This window comes from Ascaphus truei, chromosome 1 (genome assembly GCF_040206685.1).
Source record: "Ascaphus truei isolate aAscTru1 chromosome 1, aAscTru1.hap1, whole genome shotgun sequence".
Lineage (NCBI taxonomy): Eukaryota > Metazoa > Chordata > Amphibia > Anura > Ascaphidae > Ascaphus > Ascaphus truei.
The window spans coordinates 273,237,741-273,259,840 of record NC_134483.1 but is presented as its reverse complement, the minus strand read 5'-3'; the positions used below and the strand labels follow the sequence as shown (position 1 = coordinate 273,259,840).

General features: G+C 39.9%; 1 protein-coding gene across 5 annotated transcripts in view; it reads left to right on the top strand.

Moving 5' to 3' along the window:
* The window catches only part of TNKS (tankyrase), a 276,669-nt gene that overhangs the window by 210,161 nt on the left and 44,408 nt on the right, over nucleotides 1-22,100 (top strand). For 4 of the 5 annotated variants that reach the window (XM_075604177.1, XM_075604215.1, XM_075604197.1 and 1 more), the window contains 7 exons: nucleotides 9,690-9,835; nucleotides 11,067-11,232; nucleotides 11,825-12,044; nucleotides 12,612-12,721; nucleotides 17,326-17,514; nucleotides 18,134-18,371; nucleotides 21,184-21,266. In XM_075604177.1, the coding sequence (XP_075460292.1) occupies nucleotides 9,690-9,835; nucleotides 11,067-11,232; nucleotides 11,825-12,044; nucleotides 12,612-12,721; nucleotides 17,326-17,514; nucleotides 18,134-18,371; nucleotides 21,184-21,266 (1,152 nt within the window). The remainder of the gene's footprint in view (nucleotides 1-9,689; nucleotides 9,836-11,066; nucleotides 11,233-11,824; nucleotides 12,045-12,611; nucleotides 12,722-17,325; nucleotides 17,515-18,133; nucleotides 18,372-21,183; nucleotides 21,267-22,100) is intronic. The other variant, XM_075604188.1, reaches the window with a different exon arrangement.

The following is a 22,100-nucleotide window of genomic DNA, read 5'->3' as shown; positions in this document are numbered from 1 at the left end:
CGCTGAACCACATTAATTGCAGCTCTTGGGATCTCCTGCTTCCTGAGGTATATTGTGACTTCTTATTGGACCGTGGGACCTTTAAACAGACGTTTTGTTGGTCCAGTCGGAGATACTACCAGCAACCTATTTAGAGGCAAGTATCTTTGGAAACAGGGAGTCCCCAGAGTTGCATTTAATGGGGTTCAGCTCCAGAGACCCCCTGCTTCCCACACACAAAAAAATTCAAGAGGTAGCACTGCTTAAAGTCATTTATACAACTCAACCCCGCTACTAACGCGAGGACTTACCGCTCCCTCATCACTTCATAATTATTAATAACTAAATTATTAACGTAATAATTATTCATTAAAAGTATTAATAATTATTAATTATGAGTTATTAATAATGTACTTATTATTAATTATTGACTTATTATTAATTATTTACTTATTAATTATTGGTAACTGAATAATTATTGATAAAAATCGTTATTAATTAATAATTATTTAGTAATTAATAATTATTTATTTATTAATCATTATTGATCATTATTGATAACTAAATAATTATTGATAAATAATAATTATTTAGTAATAATTATTAACTAATAATTAATAATAATTATTTAGTTATTAATAATAATCTAGTTATTAAATCGTTATTCATTATTATTATTTATTTATAAATTATATATATAATATAAAATAGAATAAGGTACACAGGGACTGTGTGATGTCACAGACATCTAGAAACAAACTTAATATTTACAGAGTAAATCCCTGCATGTGTATTATCTAAAATGTATTAATGTTCAATTCCCACATGGTGTATGTGTGTGTATGTGTGTGTATATGTGTCCGTTAGTCAATAAAGCATTGAATTGAAAGTTTAAAAAAAAAAAAACTTAGGCTGGAGAGCACATGGACACAGTACTATGAAGTGAGGAAAGGTCTGACAGCTGCAAAGAGGAGAGAGATCTAGATGCAGGTGAATCATCCAGTATCCATTCCTATTACTTCTATAAGAGGAAACCTGGTCTATTTTTTTGTAGTAGAATAATATTTTCTATGAAAGAAACAGACGCATTGTTTTCTTTAATTCTCAAAAAAATCTTTAAAATCTAGGTATATGTCTCTAAAATGCTACAGAATAAAAAAGACAAATGGCCAGTTATAGGGAGATTTGAATTGGTTTAATAAAAGGTAACATTACTACAGTAGAAGCCAAAACACATCGCAAACTTCTTTGGCATCAAAGGGTTCAACAAAAAATTTGTTTTTATTTTCTATATTGTCACAGGTTGCAAGATTGCATCTTTAACAGTATTAGGGTTTTGGCAGTATGAAACCAGCTGAATATCTTATGCAGTCTTTGTTCAGTGGCATCTAAGGAGCACCACCTTTAATTATACTATGTCATTATACTGTTATTGATTCCAAACTTCAGGGTTGTGGAGTAGTTTGCAGACTCGAGGGTTAAGCCACAGTCTTCAATTTTTTTATCAGGTATTCAGGTGCATAGTCATATTTATTTTTCTTGGTTCTGCTTGTTCAACCTATGCTGAATTTCTCAAAATGAAAAGGACCCAAATGAAAGAGCAGATCTGTTGTAACATGTTGCATTGAAAGAATACCTTTATTATTATATAACCTATACTTGCAAATAATTCAAATTCCTAAATCTGTTGGAAAATACACAGGGGTTTATGTAAAATGTTAGTTCTCACCAGTAATGCTTTCAATTAAAAGATACATTTGCTAGGTAATTAATTATTTAAAAGGCTGCTTAGTAGGTGAATATATTCATGTATCTTGTAAAATGCAAATAACATCTGAATTTAGGCTTTTCAAGCCCTATAGTACATAATATTTGATTAAATATGCAAGGAGTGCATTCTAAACCACATTGGATAATGAATATATCACCCTGCTATTTGAATTCTCGCGTTGTGTATTTTCCCGTGTTTCAAGCCAAGTAGAATTACTGTTGCCATGCCAACCAAATCAATTCAGCGAGCGGCAAGGCCCTTATCTTAAATCTTGACTTTTTGTTCAATTCTATTTAGCATCTCATACAAAACACATTTAATTTGCTTTAAATAGCAATTAAAGATTTGTGGTTTGTTGGATATTTGCAGACACAGCTATGAAAGGAAGTGTGTAAAACATTGCCTGCATTTTTTGTTTGGTAATCACCAGTGGTCACACATAACGGTAACAAAGCTGCTAAATGAGATTACTTTACCTACTTCAGACACTATACAATGTACACAATAAAATACACACACAAAAAAGGTTTGTAAATCTACGTCATGACCCCTTTATTGTAAGCTCAATAGGGCAAGGACACCTACTTTTATTTTTTTATTTAATTTGTTAATGCCTTACAGCAGGGGTGCGCAAAAGTTTACCGCTGTGCTCCCTCCTTACCTTTACCTTGTCTTCGGCGTCAAATAACACTGTGGGGTCACGTGACATGTTGCCATGGCAACGTGTCGTCACGTGCACCATGGTGTCAAATCCATGGCGACGTGTTGCCAAAGACAAGGTAAGGGATGTTGTAGAGGCCTCATGCGATCCCCCAGCATTTAATTTAAATGTCTTAGGGAAGTGTGCTGGGCATCTGCACCCGCCCGCGCCCCCTCAGTTTGCACACCCCTGCCATACAGTATTGTCATAAACTGACACAAACTCGCTGATTTGGAATCAGTCTCACAGATTTTTAGCATTTGCAGTCATAAACTTTACTGGTAAAATCATGTACTTTTTCATTTAAAATGACACTTATTTGTAAAATCTGAGAATGCAGATAGGTGAGGCGGTGCAGCTGCCTTGTGATAAAGATTGCAGACCGGGACTTCTTAGATAAGTACAAAAGCTTTATTGGCACATATAGCAAAAGTGACTCACTGATGACAGCCCTTGCAGGTCGCCTTTCTGCGTGTATACAGTTTCTGTAAAGTGCTGCATACATGGTTAGGCACAATGTAAACCGGACTGGAACACTGACATTATACTGTATTTGCATACACACAGTTATAATTACCCTACTAGTACTTCTCCTTTTCTAGCTTTATCTGTGTCTCTGCTCCATCCATATTTTCAATGTACCTGCTCCAATTGAATAAAATAATAATCTTTCAAATATAATACATTAAAAAAAATGTTTTTTAAATTATATTCAAGTACATGTATCGTCTAAAATTATTTTCACTTGGTACACTTGGGCGATCAGCCTGAAATTCATTTCACTTTCTTTACATCTAATGCATGTGTGTGGGCAGTGCTTGTATAACCATAAAAAACACTTGAACCAAAGAGCTGACACTCAAATATTAAGCGTGTTGTAAATAATTTGAATGCCTTTTCTTGTATAGCGCTTTAATTTTGCAGGCACAATCAGACCCTGCCTGCCCGAGGCACAGGGAAATAGTGACTTGCCAAATGTCACAAGGAGCCAACACTAGAATTGTGAATCATTCACCTGCTTCAAACTCAGTGTCACTGTTTTCAGCGCCAGTGCCTTTACTCACAGAGCCATTCCTTCAGCCCCATCTATTTAATAAAAGAAAAAGGTTATTGGATCGATGAAACTACAGCTCCTTTAGAAAAAAAAAGTCAGAACTCACCAGAGATGGAAAAAATAAAAAGATTTATTCACTACTGTACATATAAAAAAGATACAAAAAATACACAGGAAAAAAAACTCTCCTCCCAAGCGTTTCACGCCCTCTCTGGCGCTTTCTAAGGTGGCGTTCACGCTGGCGCTGACCGTGCTCATGCTTGTGTGACATCACCAGCTCTCCAAGCATGAGTGCCGGGTGTCCTCGCTATTTCGGAAACGTGTGCAGGGGGGCATTGCGGGCAAATTGAGCACGCTCGAAAGTTAAAAATTTTTGTTTACCCAAGCGTGGGTGAGCGTGTGTGCCCGCACATGAGCGCACACAGCGTGAGCGTGGATGTGACGATCCACATTGACTAAGGTAAGCATGCTCAGCGCCAGCGGGGACTAGGTCTAAAGGAATATGATACTGGGGGAGGAAGATGCTACTTAAACCTCCCCCACACAATCAATAAACAGCTGACATCAATTCATTCATTTAAAGAAAAAAGTGGAACTAATAGTATTGAGTAACCTGATTTGTGCATAAATCATAAGATATAACTAAAAGGCATAAAGATGTGTATGTGTATATATGGGATTTGTAAATACATTTCCCAAGTGAGTGGAACATAACCATTTATTATAAATAATCTGAACAGCAAACATATAGATCTAAAGGTATAAATATGGTTGCATAAGAACAGAGTGCACAAAAATACCAACCAATCTCAGTGAGGCTCATATTGAGTATACAGATTTTATATTTATACCATATTTATACCTTTAGATCTACATAGTTACATAGTAGATGAGGTTGAAAAAAGACGTAGGTCCATCAAGTTCAACCTATGCTAAATTTAGACAATAGATACTTTATCCTATATCTATACTTACTTATTGATCCAGAGGAAGGCAAACAAAAAACCCCATTAAGGGGAAAAATTCATTCCTTCCTGACTCCAAGAATTGGCAATCGGATTTATCCCTGGATCAACATCCTTCCCATGTATACTTATTTGGTATATCCCTGTATACCTTTCCTTTCTAAAAAGATGTCCAACCTTTTTTTTAACAAATCTATTGTATCTGCCATTACAGTCTCCATGGATAATGTATTCCACATTTTAACTGCCCTAACTGTAAAGAACCTTTTCCTTTGTTGCTGGTGAAATTTCCTTTCCTCCAACCTTAAGGGATGGCCCAGAGTCCTTAGTACTGCCCGTGGGATGAATAGTTCTTTTGAAAGCTCCTTGTATTGTCTCCGAATATATTTGTACATAGTTATCATATCCCCTCTTAGACGCCTCTTTTATAATGTAAATAAATCTAATTTAGCTAGTCTTTCCTCATAAGTTAGAATGTCCATCCCCTTTATTAATTTGGTGGCTCTTCTCTGCACTCTCTCTTGTTCCATAATGTCTTTTCTTAGGATTGGTGCCCAAAATTGTACTCAATATTCAAGGTGTGGTCTTACTAGTGCTTTGTAAAGGGGCATAATTATGTTTACTTCCCTTCCATCCATTGCCCGTTTGATGCAAGATAAGATCTTGTTTGCCTTTGAAGCTACTGCATGACATTGGGCACTATTGCTAAGCCTGCAGTCTACAAGCACTCCTAAATCCTTCTCCATCAAGGATTCCCCCAATATGTCTCCATTTAATTTGTAAGTCGCCTTTTTATTCTTGCATCCCAAATGCATAACCTTACATTTATCTGTATTAAACCTCATTTGCCATTTACCGGCCCAGGTTTCCAGTCTCTCCAAGTCCTTCTGAAGATAAATTACATCCTGCTCTGATTCTACTACCTTACACAATTTAGTATCATCAGCAAAGATGGAGACTTTGCTCTCGATCCCAACCTCAAGGTCATTAATAAACAAGTTAAAAAGCAGGGATCCCAGCACCAATCCCTGAGGTACTCCACTCACGATTTTAGCCCAACCTAAAAAAGTTCCATTTATGACAACCCTCTGTTGTCTGTCCTTTAACCAGTTTTCAATCCAGGTGCATATATTATTACTGAGTCCAATTTTCTTTATTTTGTACACCAACCTCTTGTGTGAAACCGTATCAAAAGCCTTTGCAAAATCTAAGTAGACCACATCAACTGCATTACCCTGGTCTAAATTCCTACTTACCTCCTCAAAGAAACAAATAAGGTTCGTTTGGCATGATCTATCATTCATAAATCCATGCTGACTATTACTAATAATTTTGTTTTCCATTAAGTATTCCTGAATGTTATCCTGTATTAAACCTTCAAGTAGTTTCCCTACTATTGAAGTCAGGCTTACATGTCTGTAATTTCCCGGTTGTGATCTAGCTCCCTTTTTAAATATAGGCACCACAGCTGCTTTACGCCAATCTTGTGGTACTGAGCCTGTGGAAATGGAGTCCTTGAATATTAAATATAATGGTTTGGCTATTACTGAGCTTAACTCCTTGAGAACTCTTGGATGTATGCCATCGGGGCCAGGTGTCTTATTTACTTTAATTTTTTCAAGTCGCTTATGAACTTCTTCCTCAGTTAACCAATTGTTCATTAATATGGAGGTTGTGGCTTCCTCTTGTGGCACTACTATTGAACTTGATTCTTCCCTGGTAAACACAGAGGCAAAGAATTTGTTTAATACCTCAGCTTTTTCCTTATCTCCAATAATCTGCCTACCCATCTCACACTGAAAGGGTCCTATATTTTCTTTTCTCATTTTTTTGTTATTAAGGTACTTAAAGAACTTTTTAGGGTTGACCTTACTTTCTATTGCAATCCTTTTTTCATTATCCATTTTTGCTAATTTGGTTGCCCTTTTGCAATTTTTGTTACATTCCTTATAATTCTGATACGATGTCTCCTTATCTCCAATAATCTGCCTACCCATCTCACACTGAAAGGGTCCTATATTTTCTTTTCTCATTTTTTTGTTATTAAGGTACTTAAAGAACTTTTTAGGGTTGACCTTACTTTCTATTGCAATCCTTTTTTCATTATCCATTTTTGCTAATTTGGTTGCCCTTTTGCAATTTTTGTTACATTCCTTATAATTCTGATACGATGTCTCTGTCCCTTCTGACTTAAAGAATCTAAACGCCTTCATCTTCTTGCCTTCCTCTTCTTGTCCATTTCCTCCCCTACCTGTTTATTTAGCCACATTGGTTTTGACTTATTTCTTTTATACTTATTACCCAAGGGTATACACTGATTAGTGTGCTTTTCTAACAATATTTTAAAGACTGCCCATTTATCTTCTACATTTTTCCCTGCAAAAACATCATCCCATTGTATTACTACTTGATTAGACCTCAGTTTATTAAAATCTGCCTTACTAAAGTTTAAGGTCTTTGTTGAACCCAAGAAATCTATTTTTGATCATTTATTTCAAATGAGACCATGTTATGATCACTGTTACCCAAATGTTCCAGGACTTGAATATTTGTTATTACTTCTACATTGTTTGATATGACCAAATCCAGTATTGCCCCCTCTCCTGGTTGGTTCCTCAATAATTTGGGTCATATAATTGTCCTTAAGCACCCCCAAAAACCTGTTTCCTTTTGTTGTAACGCTAATCTCATTGCCCCAGTCTGTCTGGATAATTAAAATCCCCCATTATGCAAACATGACCCAGTTTTCATGCCTTTTCCATTTGCAAAAGTATTTTAGCTTCCTCAATCTCACAGATATTTGGTGGTTTATAGCATATTCCCACAAACATTTTCTTAATTCTTTTACCTCCACTCTAATTTCTATCCACAAAGTCTCTACATTTTCATCATTCCCTTCATAAACATCATCCCTTATAGGTTTTAGATCCGGTTTAACATATAAACATACTCCAACTCCCCTTCTATTTGTTCGATCATCCGAAAAAGGGAATAACCCTCTAAATGAACTGTCCAGTCATGAGTTTCATCCCACCATGTTTCAGTAATGCCTATGATATCATACTGCTCCCTTGCAGCTATTTATTCAAGCTCCCCCATTTTATCTGTCAGGCTTCTTGCATTAGCAAGCATGCATTTAAGGTTTTTTTCAGCCTGTACTATTATCTTATCTGCTCCTTCCTTTCTGCGCCCACTTGGTTTAGTCTTTAGAAGTTTTCTAGTATTATCTGTATTTACTATGGGTGTCTCACTGCTTGTCAAACTCGCACTTGCCCCCATTCTACCTCCATACCACTTTGTATCCTCCTCTATTCCATTTTGTTCATTACCTGTTTCATTCCCCTCCCCCCTCCATCCTAGTTTAAAATCTCCAACCTTTTTAGCATTCTCCCCGCTAGCACAGAACATCCCTCTTCATTGAGGTGCAATCCGTCCCTAGACTATAGTGGCACCTCTCAGAAAAGGAGTCCCAGTGCTCTAAAAACCCAAACCCCTCCTTCCTGCACCACTTTCTTAGCCATGCATTAACCTCCCTGATCTCTGACTGTCTCCCAGCGCATGGCACTGGTAGTATTTCAGAAAATTTTACCTTGGAGGTCCTTGCCTTAAGCTTTTGGCCCAGATCCCTGTAATCATTTTTTAGGATCCTCCATCTTTCTCTAACTTTGTCATTGGTGCCAACGTGTACCAAGAGCGCCGGGTCAATCCCAGCCCCCCCACCCCCCCAACAATCTGTCTTCCCGATCCGCAATGTGCCGAACCCGAGCACCCGGGAGACAACAAACTGTTCGGTTCATGCGGTCACGGCAACAGATTGCCCTATCTACCTTCCTAATAATGGAGTCCCCTATCACCACAATCTTTCTTTGTATCTGAGCATCCTGAGTCCCCACTGTGCTGGAGGAACTATTCCCCTGGCTGCTAGAGGAATTAGTCTCCCCCAGCCTTGACATTTCTGCCCCGACATTCCCAATATCTTCACTCAACATGGCAAATCTATTGGGATGTCAGCTCAGAAATGAACTTCCTCTCCCTATTGCCCCTGCTTCCCCTTCTGTCACCCAGCTACCAACCTGCTCCTCACTAACGGCAACCAAGCTACCTACCTGCTCCTCACTAACAGCGCCACCATCTGCACCACTAGTCGAAGCAAGGGCCTGCTCAGTGAGCTCTAATTCCCGTTCAAGATTGCCAATGTCCCTCAATGTTGCAAGTTGCCTTTTCAGATCAGCAATCTCTGATTCTGATCTATATGTTTGCTGTTCAGATTATTTATAATAAATGGTTATGTTCCACTCACTTGGGAAATGTATTTACAAATCATATATGTATACATGTATATACGTATATATACATCTATATATATATATATATATATATATATATATATATATATATATATCGATATGCATTTTAGTTATATCTTATGACTGCACAAATCCGGTAACTCACTACCATTGCTTCCACTTTTTTCTTTAAATGAATTAATTGATAGCAGATGTTTTTTGATTGGGTGGAGAAGGTTTAAGTAGCATCCTTCCCCCCCTCCCAGTCCCCCCACCCCACTTCCCCCCATCCCCCCCCCCACACACACACTGCATCTGATCTCAGATGCAGTATTAGAGAGCTTTGGGGTTCCTCAGAATTTCCCAATATATTATAGGGTTTCTTAACCAAAAAAAAGTTGGAAGACACTGGGATAGTCTTGTTTTGTTGTACATTATTTCCACTCATACAGTACTGTCAAAGGATGAGTAAAATACCCAGTGGGTTATGTATTTGGCTGCAGATCACTAGTTGACCAGCTCTAGGTAGAAGATAGAGTAGAGAAACCTGCCTGTCATTCGATTCTGCAATGAATTATTGTGTGCAAGAGGTTTTTATAGCATTGTATTGTTTGCTAAAAAGGGTGGTTTACAATCAATGTGATTTTAATCCTCCTGCAAATCTACCAAACCATTTTGAAAGTTCACCCAAGAATCTACAGAATTACCAAAATTGATTGATGTTGAATTGCAGAGTATTTTAGCAGAGCAAGCTTGTCCCATATATTTGATTGCTTAATGTAGCAAAGGAAGATAATGTGGGCAGCCTGACAAGAAGCTTCAAATTGGTTAAAAAAAAAAACCGGCAGTTCTCTTATTGGGTACATACAATATCTGTTCTTTTATAATGATCAATGTTGTTGTTTTTTCCATTCTGTGTTTCATTGTTTCACAGCAGCTATGCAGCCCTCAGAATGTAAATTGCAGGGATCTGGAAGGACGACATTCGACTCCACTGCACTTCGCAGCTGGTTATAACCGTGTTTCTGTTGTGGAATATTTGCTACACCACGGTGCTGATGTTCATGCCAAAGACAAAGGGTAACTAGCTTCTTTCACTATTGATTGTTGTTGTCCTGTGGTGCTGGAGCTTTTGTGACCTGTCTTTGTAAGACCTTTCAATTGAAATGAGTAGGGAATAATGGCAGCTATAAAGCTTGTAAAGAGTTCAATATAAAAGAAAAGGTTTTATATATTACATTTTTTTGAAGTCTAAATATATAAGCGTGTCAGTTTCCATGTCATGTTTCATTTCTTTTTTGCCCCATTCCACTCCTCATCTACCTTCTGACCTTTATGCCCCCTCTCCCTTTTTTGGCCACCTGTTCTTCAATTGCTCCTTTAGCCTGTGCCTCCGTGTTTTTTTTTTGTTTGTTTTTTCACCCATCTTGCCCATTGTACTTATTTTTTCTTTTATTTTTTTCCCCATTGCCTACTATCGTGCTTCCTCTTCTTCCCTACACAATCTCTTCCTACATTCCTCCATCCCCTGGCACTCTTTCACTTCATCCCTCGACTCTGTGCCCTTTCGTCTTCAATCCCTTGGATACTTCTTTTTTTATACTAGTTTGCTGCTTGTGATCTCTGGAGTGCAGCGAAAGACATTAGGCTGCGTCACACTCCAAGCCATTTTGAGTTTCCATGCAAAAAAGGACAGATTGGCCGCAGCCTTCCTTGAGTTGTCAACTAATACTAGGCCGACGGGATGCAGGTTGATGCAGAATGTATTCTTACGAAACAGAACACAAGGTTTCCTACTACGTAATACTATAAGAAAGGAACACTGAATTACCATATTCTGTATGTCTGACATGTATTGGCAATGGAGGACATCTTACTGCATATTCAAGTGAATGATCTACAGTATAAGTTGTCTTTTGACAATGGAAGGTGTCTTCTTGAATAGTGTGCCATAATAAATGTAACCACCTGATAACAGAGCCAGTGGATCCCACTTACTAATTGGTTTGCTGGAAATTTCCTGTCTCAGACTTCTAACAATATTGCTATGTCCCAGCCTTTCACTGTCTGATGAGTTGGGGGCTTCTGGGGCTAAGACAGATCATATAGTGTAGAAAATAAAATGCTGGTTTAAAGATCAGATGTCCGTTGCAAATATGTTGGAGGTGGGTGCATGGACTATGGAGGATATGTCAGACGGTATTGACATCCGCTTTGCATTGAAGATGACATTCCTGGACACCAGAATATTTAACATTGACATCAGTTCTGAGAGGCTTTTTTTCCTTAGATCTGTTCTCTTTTTGAATAGTGGTTTAGTTCCCCTGCATAATGCCTGCTCCTATGGACACTATGAAGTTGCAGAGTTGTTGGTGAGACATGGGGCTTCTGTCAATGTTGCAGATCTTTGGAAATTTACCCCACTACATGAAGCAGCTGCTAAAGGAAAATATGAAATCTGCAAGCTACTATTAAAGGTAGCTTATGTGAGATTGTGGTTTACGTGCATTCTGAATACTGTTACCTTTTACAAATATTGATTTTGCATAATGGACTCATTATGTAACATTAATAATAATTAGAATCTATTTTCAGCCTTGGTTTATTTTTGTTTAATTGGAATATGATTAACAGCTGATGTCACTTTAAACATCGGGATCGTGCAGATATTTGTTCGCGGTATCGGGAAGATGCATCACTAAGGGCTACCTTGGCATCATGTGCTAATTTTGTGCCTTTCAATCCTTTGTACAATGGATGCTTAACATCCCAGAAACGTATTTCTGCTCATAGTGGCACTGAAGCCATTTTCTCTCAATTTAGATACTTTTGTGGTGAAAGAACACCAGCAATATAATTTGGTGCATGCAATCGTTTAATCCACCTGTCTGAGATGTGAATGTGCTCACAAGTTATATTTTCCTTTGCTGATACGTAAAGAAAAACACGTTAATCACCTGGATTTAACCCCCTGTTAGTGCACTTAAGTCGTAGGTGGGATTGCTCCTTTAGATTGTATAACCCAACAAAAATTGTACGTGTATTAAGCAATTTTTCTGTGTACTGTAGCATGGAGCCGATCCAACTAAAAAAAATAGAGATGGGAACACACCTCTAGATTTGGTGAAGGATGGAGACACAGACATTCAGGACTTACTGCGGGGTGATGCGGCCTTGCTGGATGCAGCCAAAAAAGGCTGTTTAGCAAGAGTACAGAAACTTTGCACACAGGAAAACATTAACTGCAGGGATACACAGGGAAGGAATTCAACACCTCTCCATCTAGCAGGTAAGTAAGCCTTTGATTCAGCAACTATGTTTATTCAGATTTGCAAATTGGTAGGATGATTAGACCACAAAAAAAAATTTTCTGAGCTTTTGCCAATTTTAAACAATTGTATATTATAGTGATAGACACCTATAAAATAATGTGTTCTGCCAAAAGACAAGAATTTAACAATCTAATTGCCCCCCCCTAAACAACTGTGCTAAAATAAAAAAACAAATTCCACTTTTGTGTTTTTAAAAATGAATCACAGTTCCTTGTTCTTTGGGGCCTATGAATGGGGGAGTGATTGTCAATGCATTGCTTTCTCTACCCTTAAACAGACAGTGACATCAGACAAAAGGGTAATCTAACCTCCCTCAAGTCTCATGTTTACATACGAACATTAAAAATTATTTTAAATTACTTGGTAAAAGGGTATCAATCGCCCTTAAACACGTCACTGATATTTGGATTCTTGGATGGATTGCACCTTTAATCAGCCTAGCTTCACTTTACTTCTCTCCCAATGATTAGCTTCCTCCTTCATTGTAAACTCAGCTCTAAAGTGTTTTCATTTCCTCTTCATAGCTGGTTACAACAACCTAGAGGTGGCAGAGTATCTCTTGGAGCATGGCGCAGATGTAAATGCTCAAGATAAAGGAGGTCTCATTCCATTACATAATGCAGCATCCTATGGGGTAAGAATCAGAAATATATATGGATATTAAGTTGTTCTCTCGAAAGCAGTATTGCCATTACTTCAGAGATGGAAACTTCCCGACCTGCCTAAAATTTTGTTCCTGGCGCCTGTGTTTTGCAGTGCTGACAAGTCACTCAGCACGCCAGATCCTTCTTCACTATCGCAACATCAAATCCAGATTGGGTGCGCTGAGACTAGTCAGCGCTGCACACCATAGTGTGGAGTGGGGCAGGGGGGAGCAGAGAGCAGGCGGCTGGGGAGGGAGCGAGGGTAAGAGATGGGGAACTGTGCCTGCCCCCTCTCCACATTTCAGGAGCAGGAGAGAGGTGCATTTTTCCATTGAACATTATTTATTATATGAGGTCATGTTGACTACACCTCTAAAACGGACCTTTGCAATGTTCCACATTTTTTTTTAGAAATGCTTTCCTTTTGATGTAGCCCCCTAAGAATCTTCCTTTTCTTTTTTTGCACCCCCTTTATAATATTTGTTATGTTTTTCTTAGACTTCCATAACATTTGAGCATAAAGTGTGTTTACAGTAGGGGAGCAATACAACATTTTATTTTACGGTGCATTTTTTAACATCTTCCATATGCTACATTTATATAGTTTGAAATTTTAATGCAAAATCTAGAAAGTACATCGGGTCATGCACCTCTTAGTGCCGGAAGTCCTTTTATGGCCCATTCAACTAACTGGTTTGTACGGGGGGCTTTTAGCACAGCATTTTGGCGCTAGTCTGCCTTTTAGGGTTGCGACTGCGCTCCATTCTGCTTTATATTACACATTTATAGCGGCGTCTGGTAGTAAGACATATTATGCCTGGTAAATTGATCTGCTTTGTTTTTTTTTTTTTGTTTTTGTTTTTTTTACTAAAGAAGATTTTATTTAGTTGGTTTAAAAGTTAACTGTTGGGGAAAAAAACCGTGATATTTTTTTTAGAAATATTAGCAAGTGGGAAACTTGTAAAGATGTAGCTAACCTCATTATCTGCCGTGCCACTGCCACCCACGTCACGCGACCGCAGGGATTGCATCGCCGGAGCATTAGCACTGCGGAGGGGTCATCCCATTAGAAAGCATTGGAGGAAAAATAGGCAGTAATTCCTGGTAAAATCTGGATGGCTTTGAATTGTATTATTAAAAAAAAAAAAAAAAAAAAGTTTGTGGTCCATTTGTCCAAAAAAGCAGGTGTTCCAGAACAATATGGTTTAACTTTAAAGCAGCTTCAAAATGTTACTCCACTTTGTAACCGTACAAATGCATTGCCTGATTTCTGTACTACGACCCCCAAAACTTACCTACCTACTGCATGGCATAGATATAAATCTTTCACGTGTAATCCTGTCCTGAACAGTGGGCAGGTTTTCCATGCACGCTTGGCCCAGTTATCTGTAGTGTGCAAAACTATTAACAGCCAATGTACTGGCAGACTGCTGTCCAAGCTCCTTTTGCTGCTACAGGGTCCTGCAAAGTCAATAAAAATAATCAAATGCTGTATATATTAAAAAAATACAGCTCAACCCCGTTATAGCGCGATCTGCTATAACGCGGTTTGTGCATGGACCCCGAATTTAAAAAAATAATAATTTGTTTTTTCACACTCACAGCATACTGCACACACTCTCAACACTAAACGCACTCACAGCACACTAAATGCACTCACAGCACACTAAACACACTCACTGCACACTAAACACACTCACTGCACACTTCACACACTCACTGCACACTTCACACACTCACTGCACACTTCACACACTCACTACACACACACTGTACTCACTGCACACAGCACACTCTCACTGCACACTCTCACTGCACACTCTCACAGCACACGCACACTGCACACACTCACTGCACACACTCACTGCACACACTCACTGCACACACTCACTGCACACACTCACTGCACACACTCACAGCACACTGTACACTCTCACTGCTCACTGCACTCGCAGCACACTGCACACACACCACACCTCCCCCTCCCCCTCCCTACCTTTGGTGTCTGCTGCTGAGATCGGAGCGGAGCTGGCATGGGGGGGGAGGAGGAGGATGGGGGGGTGTGGATGCCGGTAGGGGGGGGTGAGTGAGGAGCAGGCTGGGACTCGGAGGTCCGCGTGGGCTAGGCCCAAAACTGGTTGTGCCGCGTAGGAGTGGTGTGTCAGAGACACACAGACTGAGGGCGGGCGCGGAGGGTCTCTGGATGCTGGGCGATGGGACGTGTAGGGCTGCCGGCCACCTCTTTCCTCCCGATCGGATGCGCGGCGGCCGTTTTTTTTTTTTTTTTTTAAATTAGCGCGACTCCGGTTCTAGCGCGTTCGGATTGGGTGGCCCCCGAGGACCGCGCTATAACGGGGTTGAGCTGTATATGTATTGTATTTATTTTTAAAGTGCCACTTGGACTGCCTCTGTGCAACATATCCACTTTTTACTTCTAATATTTATGACCATTTAGGGTGTATCTTTGAATACAGCACAGTATTGTAATATATTAGATTTCTTGTATCATTTTCTGTTTGTGAAGCATGTGTGGCTTTGAACAAGGACTGCTTCTTTATAGGTGCAGTGTCACGTAAAATCAAACCTGACAAAGGACAGCGAGATATCATCTGATATTGTTTAGTTTATATTAATCAAACGGGATAGAACAGATTTTCATCTCGGCAGGAATCATTTATTCAAATACAGCACAACCCCGTTATAGCGCGATCCGCTATAACGCGGTTTGAGCGTGGACCCCGACTTTAAAACATTTGCACACACTCACAGCACACTACACACACACTCACAGCACACTACTCACAGCACACTGCACACACACTCACAGCATACTGCACACACACTCACAGCACACTGCACACACACTCTCAGCACACTGCACACACACTCTCAGCACACTGCACACACACTCTCAGCACACTGCACACACACTCTCAGCACACTGCACACACACTCTCAGCACACTGCACACACTCACAGCACACTGCACACACCACACTCACAGCACACTGCACACACCACACTCACAGCACACTGCACACACCACACTCACAACACACACACCACACTCCCCCTCCCTACCTTTGGTGTCGGCTGCTGAGATCGAAGCGGGTCTGGCAGGGGGGGGGAGTCGGAGCGGGGCTGGCATCGGAGTGGGGCTGGCGGTGGGGGATCAGAGCGGGGCTGGCGGGGGGAAGTAAGGCTGCTTATTGAAGTGCGAGGGGAGTTACGGTGGCTGCTTGGTGACGTGTAGGGCTGCCGGCGCCTCACTCCACCTTTTCCTCCCTCCTCTCTTCTCCCCCCGATCCGGCACACGCGGCCATTTATTTCTTTTTTTTAATTGGCGCGACTCCGGTTATAGTGCGGTCGGAACAGTTGGCCCCCGAGGACCGCGCTATAACGGGGTTGAGCTGTATAAGCATATTTAAAAGAAAATGTACTTTGCATAATAAATCATTCAAATTTTTACTCAAAAGGCTTTACAATGGATAAACAATTCCACATGTGCTTACTGCAAATTTCTGTAGATTGCTGAAGCAAAGAAGATGAAGTTCCACTCTTTCTGTATGCCTGACATTTAAGAAAATGAAAACAAATTTTGAGTGTCTTTTTGAGCATTGATTTTACACTTATGCTTGTTGAAATTGTGACTGGTTCTTCAGAACCTGGATTTTGTATAATTCCTTTTTCTATTCCTGAGAAATCTGGTCCTGAACAACAAGGTCCCAAAGGATGTATTAAAGTTACTTTCAAATTCATCAAACCAAATAAAAGGCAAAATTATCAATAACTACTTAATCTTTGGGTATTTTTTAAAGAAAGAAAAGGTTATTCTTAACTTACTGCATCATAATATGATCTCAACTATAAATGCTCTTTGGTGTGAAATGACACTTGAACTTAAATGTGTATATGCTTGCTAGACTCCACTTCTTAAAGCTTGGTTACATGAAAATAGCCGTTTAAATTGTGACAAATAACCATTATCCTCCACCATTGTAACTCGTAATTGTATGTCTTCAGAAGACTTTTATAACTGCTGATATTTTTCTAAGTACACATATTAGTTGTGTACATGTATTTGCTCTTGTATGATAATTATGGTTTTCTTGTAAGCTATTCTTGTCAATACGCAGCAAAATAGCCGGAGGCATCTTTCCTTGCTTTGCTATGGTTTGGTCTATAGGGGAAATTTGCCTCCCCAGTGTACAAATGAAACTGGCTCCCAGTGTTAAAGGTCATGTCAATATAAACAATTAAAACAATGTTTTTTTTCAAGGGTATTCATATGTACAGATAAAAAAAAATTTCTATACCTCAACATGTTTTTATCGGCTGGTATTAAAGGTTAGAAACTTCCATGTGCAATGCTATAGGATTTTAAAGTATTGAATTGATGTCCAGCTGCGACTGGCATGTGCAGAATTTCGACACAAAATGTACAGTAGGTGGAATCTAAGAGTAAAATATGTCTGACAATTATTTGCACTTCTGTTTATAAGATTGGAAAAAATATGGCTGGAAATAATACCAAGACATCTTTTTAAGAATTGAAATTGTATTGTATGAACGTATTCATTTTTTCCCCCTTCAGCATGTAGACATTGCAGCATTGTTGATAAAATACAACACTTGTGTGAACGCTACAGATAAGTGGGCATTCACTCCTTTGCACGAAGCTGCCCAGAAAGGAAGGACACAGCTGTGTGCTCTGCTATTAGCCCATGGTGCAGACCCCACAATGAAAAACCAGGAAAACCAAACACCTTTAGATTTAGCCACGGTAAGTTGTATATGTCCCCATCAGTGGATAGAAATCTGTATGTACAGCTTAGTTGGTGGAGTAACATAAAATGAGTGCAAGTTTCCTGCAACATATCCAACCATGCTGTAAGCCATTTAGAAAAACATTAGATAGCCTGCTTCTAGTATGTTATTAGAAAACAGCGGCTTTTCAAATTGAAATGGAACATTTTATTAAGCATTTGCCAAGTGGAAACGAAGCTTTGTCACTAAGAAAATATTCCCAGCCCCTGTTGTTTAAAGGCAGGCACTTTAATATTTAAAATAATTGGTCTAATTTTCTTTTGCAATCCAATAGTGTAACTTTTCTTAAGATGGAAAATGTGATTGAAAGACAAGTAGTTTGCTGTGTAAAATCTAAACATGGCATTCTAACCGTAATTGCAAAGCAATAGCCAGGTGTACAAGTTAATTCGGCTTTCTTAGTGAAGGGAATAAGCATTAGTGGTATCACAGTTTGAGACTGCTTTCAGGTTTGTGCATCTCATGGGAAAGCTTGACGTGTGAAGTTCGCATTAAACATGAAAAAATCAACGCTAATTTTCATGTGAAAAAAAAAGGCAGCTAAGATGTTTCTTATTTTTTATTTTCATTTGCAGGCGGATGATATCAGAGCTTTGCTGATAGATGCAATGCCTCCAGATGCGTTGCCTACCTGCTTCAAACCTCAAGCTACAGTAGTCAGTGCCTCAATCATTTCACCAGCCTCTACTCCCTCTTGTCTTTCTGCTGCCAGCAGTATTGATAATCTCACAGGCCCTCTTGCAGAATTAGCTGTTGGAGGAGCATCAAATGCCGGTGATGGAGCAGCAGGGACAGAAAGGAAGGAAGGGGAAGGTATCGTATTCTTCTTGTGTTGCTTATTTATGACTGTTTTCGTTCAATAAAGGGCATGGTTAGTCTTCAACATAAAGCACATACATTAAACAATATCCTGAAACTAGGGTCAAGTTTTGAGGTATGAATAGCTTCAGTTAGCTTTAACTCATGTCTTCCCTCTTCCAAAGCATGACAAGTCCTTAATGTCTTTCTTAACTTTATTGCAGAAGTAGAAAACAACAGGAACTTGTAGGTGTAGTGTGAGTAGAGAGTGCTTCTCTATGTGGGATGCTTCTATGAGGTTAGACTATGGTAAGACAGAAAGGCCTTATCAGGGGTGGATGCAGACATGTCTGTACTCACTGTGAGCTTAGGTGGAAAATGAAGTGAGGGGCAAGGGTCACACTAAAGGTGAAGTGAGACCACACTAACTGTCAGCAAGGACAGGGGGGGATGGGAAAGCCCATTAACTGGAGGACTGGAGATGTTGCCAGGGCAACCAGGGGTGTGACAGACTGGAAGGAAAAAGGGCAACATAATGTATCCATTCCACCTGCACTGGGAGTGAAACTGCAAGGAAAGTAACATCCAAATACAGCTAGCAGGCAGAACTGCCAAGGAAAGGGGGGGAGGGGGGTGAAACAGAGAAGGCAGAAAGGAGTATTTCTATTCCATGACAAACAACTTCATATCATGTTTTAAAGCAAAAGAACACAACTGGCCGCCATGCTCGGCTAAAATCCACTTTCACTCGGGAAATGTAAACTTCTCGTTCATCTCCACACATTTGCCACTGTAACTGCACACTGCTAGTACAATACTGGGTGTGTGTTTACGGAATGGGACATTTGGTCGCTGACGTTTCGCCGCGACCAAATGACCACCGGCGTTTGTTCGCAGACAGACCAGCTGCTTCTAAGGTAAGTTTTATTATTGTTGTTTAGGGTAGGGAGTTCATTTAAGGGGTTTTAGTGCTTAGGGCAGAGGGTTTTAAGTTCAGAGCATATTATAGGAGGTTTAGGCACATAGCAACGAAGTGGCCAGCAGCAGCAGGTTCGGTGGCGGGGTGAGTCGCGGCAAAGCGGCCACAGCCAAATGTCCTAGACCGGTGTTATGTCTGAATCACCTCTGTCAACTCGCATCTACTGGATTGTTTGTGTAAATGTTACATTTGACTTTTATACTGCCAGTCCTTACAATAGTGTATCCATGGTTATTTATTATTATCAGTGCGACTTATACATTTCTCTATTCCTCTCTAAGACTTTGATTATACTAAAAACCGCCTGCGGTGTCGCATGGCGCGATGCCACGCGGTGCAAAAATAAAATACATTGATCCAATTGAGGTAAACATATCTCGAGCGACGTGCTCACCGCCTGGAACTGCAGGGCGGCAGACTGAGGCATTTGTTCTTGGGAGGCGACGGCTACGTCACTGAGCGGTTCAGCCAATGAGGGCGAGCCGTTCACGGCCACGCTTCCCTGTCTCCTCTGCTTCTCTCCTCTCTCCTGTGCCTGTTCAAGATGCTGCTCGGCAGCAGCATGAGGATGACGTCACCGGATCGTACTGCCGTCGAGCGGCATCTGGTATAATCAAAGTCTAATGCTCTTGTTCAGTGTGCTGTGAAGATGCTACTCCACGTTTGTCCCTAACCTAGAAAAACGGGTTGACAGCTTATTGAATAAGGTGCTTATTCTATATCAGCCAACATGGCCAATTGGGCCTTTCTTTCTTTCTTTGACGAAATTCCCCATTGAAACCCATGGGGAATTTCGGCCTAAATTGACTCGAACGGCTGTTTCAGTTGATATATATCAGGCCTGCACAACTCCAGTCCTCGAGGGCCGCAAACAGGTCAGGTTTTCAGGATATCCCTACTTCAGCACAGCTGGCTCAATTAGTGGCTCAGAATGACTGAGCCACTAATTGAGCCAGCTGTGCTGAAGTAGGGATATCCTGAAAACCTGACCTGTTTGCGGCCCTCGAGGACTGGAGTTGTGCAGGCCTGATATATAGAATAAGCCGCTAAGAGTTGACAGTATTAGTCTTTGCACTTACCATAGAGTACACACGTGTCCCCCCACCCCCCTCCCCATGCCCATCGGTAGAATCAAGAGTTACTGACTTTTTAATGGTTTCAGGAATGCTTTTTACGGTTTTTAGTGTGTTAATATATATAGGTATGCATACAACAGGAAACCTAATGAACAAAGAAAATAGTCATTTTGTACCACACAAAGTTTTTTGTAAAATCTAGAAACTATTTTGGGGGAAATGAATTAACAAAAATCAGAAAACATTGCTCAATTAAGAACTTTTGTGATAAAAACATTCTTCAGAGAGGTACCTACTTTGATGTACAGTATACAGAACATCATATGTTTGTTCACAAGAAAGCAATAGTGCTTTGAATATGAAGGCATTGAAGAGGATACGTTGTTGTTTCCCAGAATATTTTCTATGCACACGTCTTGATTAATTTCTTTATTTTTTGTTTTTCTTCCAGCATTCTTCAACTTTTTTGCATTTGTAAAGTAATTTAAAATATTTTTAAAACAATTTAAGATCTATTCTTAATATAAATTCAACTTAAGGTTAAGTAATAAAAAAAAAGTTTTGTCAAGCTTTTGGTCTTTTGCATTCCTAAGAACCCTCTAAGGTCATGTTCTGTTGCTCAGCCCAGGTTTATTTATTTTTTCTTCTTCTCTGTGTGCAGCAGATACTTTGTGGCTATAGGGCAGATAATGAAACATAAGAGAACAGCTGGGGTTTCTGTGGGTTTTTAAAAGTCCTCTGTGACAAGTATATTATGTTTCTCCTTTCACAGTGACGGGTCTTGACATGAACATCAATCAGTTTTTGAAAAGCCTGGGTCTAGAACACCTTCGGGACATCTTTGAAACAGAACAGGTAGGAAGCATGCCAAGGCTGTTGTCTCTTCAAACTGAAGCTGCTGAACAGCAGCAGCAAAGACAAGGTCGGCTTTCTTGTTGACCTGGGACTGGGAGAAGGGTTTTTATATGAAGATAATTCGTATAAATAAAGTGCTATGTGATTATGTTGTGCTCGCATGTAGGTAGGCTAGTTCCCTTTGTTAGTTTCTGTCCACTAACCTTATGAAAGTAAGCAGTCTGATGGTTAACCCTGGCGCTTTGCTCTGTCTGCATTGGACCACTCTGCTCCGTCTGCAGGCCCAGTCCCTCGATGCAGGGGTCCTGCTTCTACTTACGAAATCTTACTGGTGTTTCTAGATAAAACAATAGTCAGCACTCCATAGGTCTTATTATAAGGGTGAAAAAATGTAACGCAGGGTCAACGTTACGTTTTTTCCTTAGACCTTCATCATGTTAGTCCAAAGAAGGACAGAAATGTTGATCCTGTGCTGCATTTTCACCCTTATAATAAGACACCTGGAGTGCCGACTATTGCTTTAACTATCTGAGCACTGCTATTTGTGTAAGTCCTGAGCACCCGGGGCAGGTTGTTGTGGAACTAATGTGAGTGCTTCTGCAGACCGACCACTCAGGTGTTTCTGAAACCTGGTTTAATTTTCTAATTACGCTTGCGGCACCAGTAAAAAAAAAAAAATTTGCGGAATCTATGTTTCTCAAGGAAGATTTTGTTTAATTCAAGCACAGTGCACAATGAAAAGGTTAATTGTGCAGGGACACAACACGCCAGGTCACTATGTGTCGGGGTTTCCCACAGTCCAACAGGAACTGTAAAAAATAATAAATAATCTCC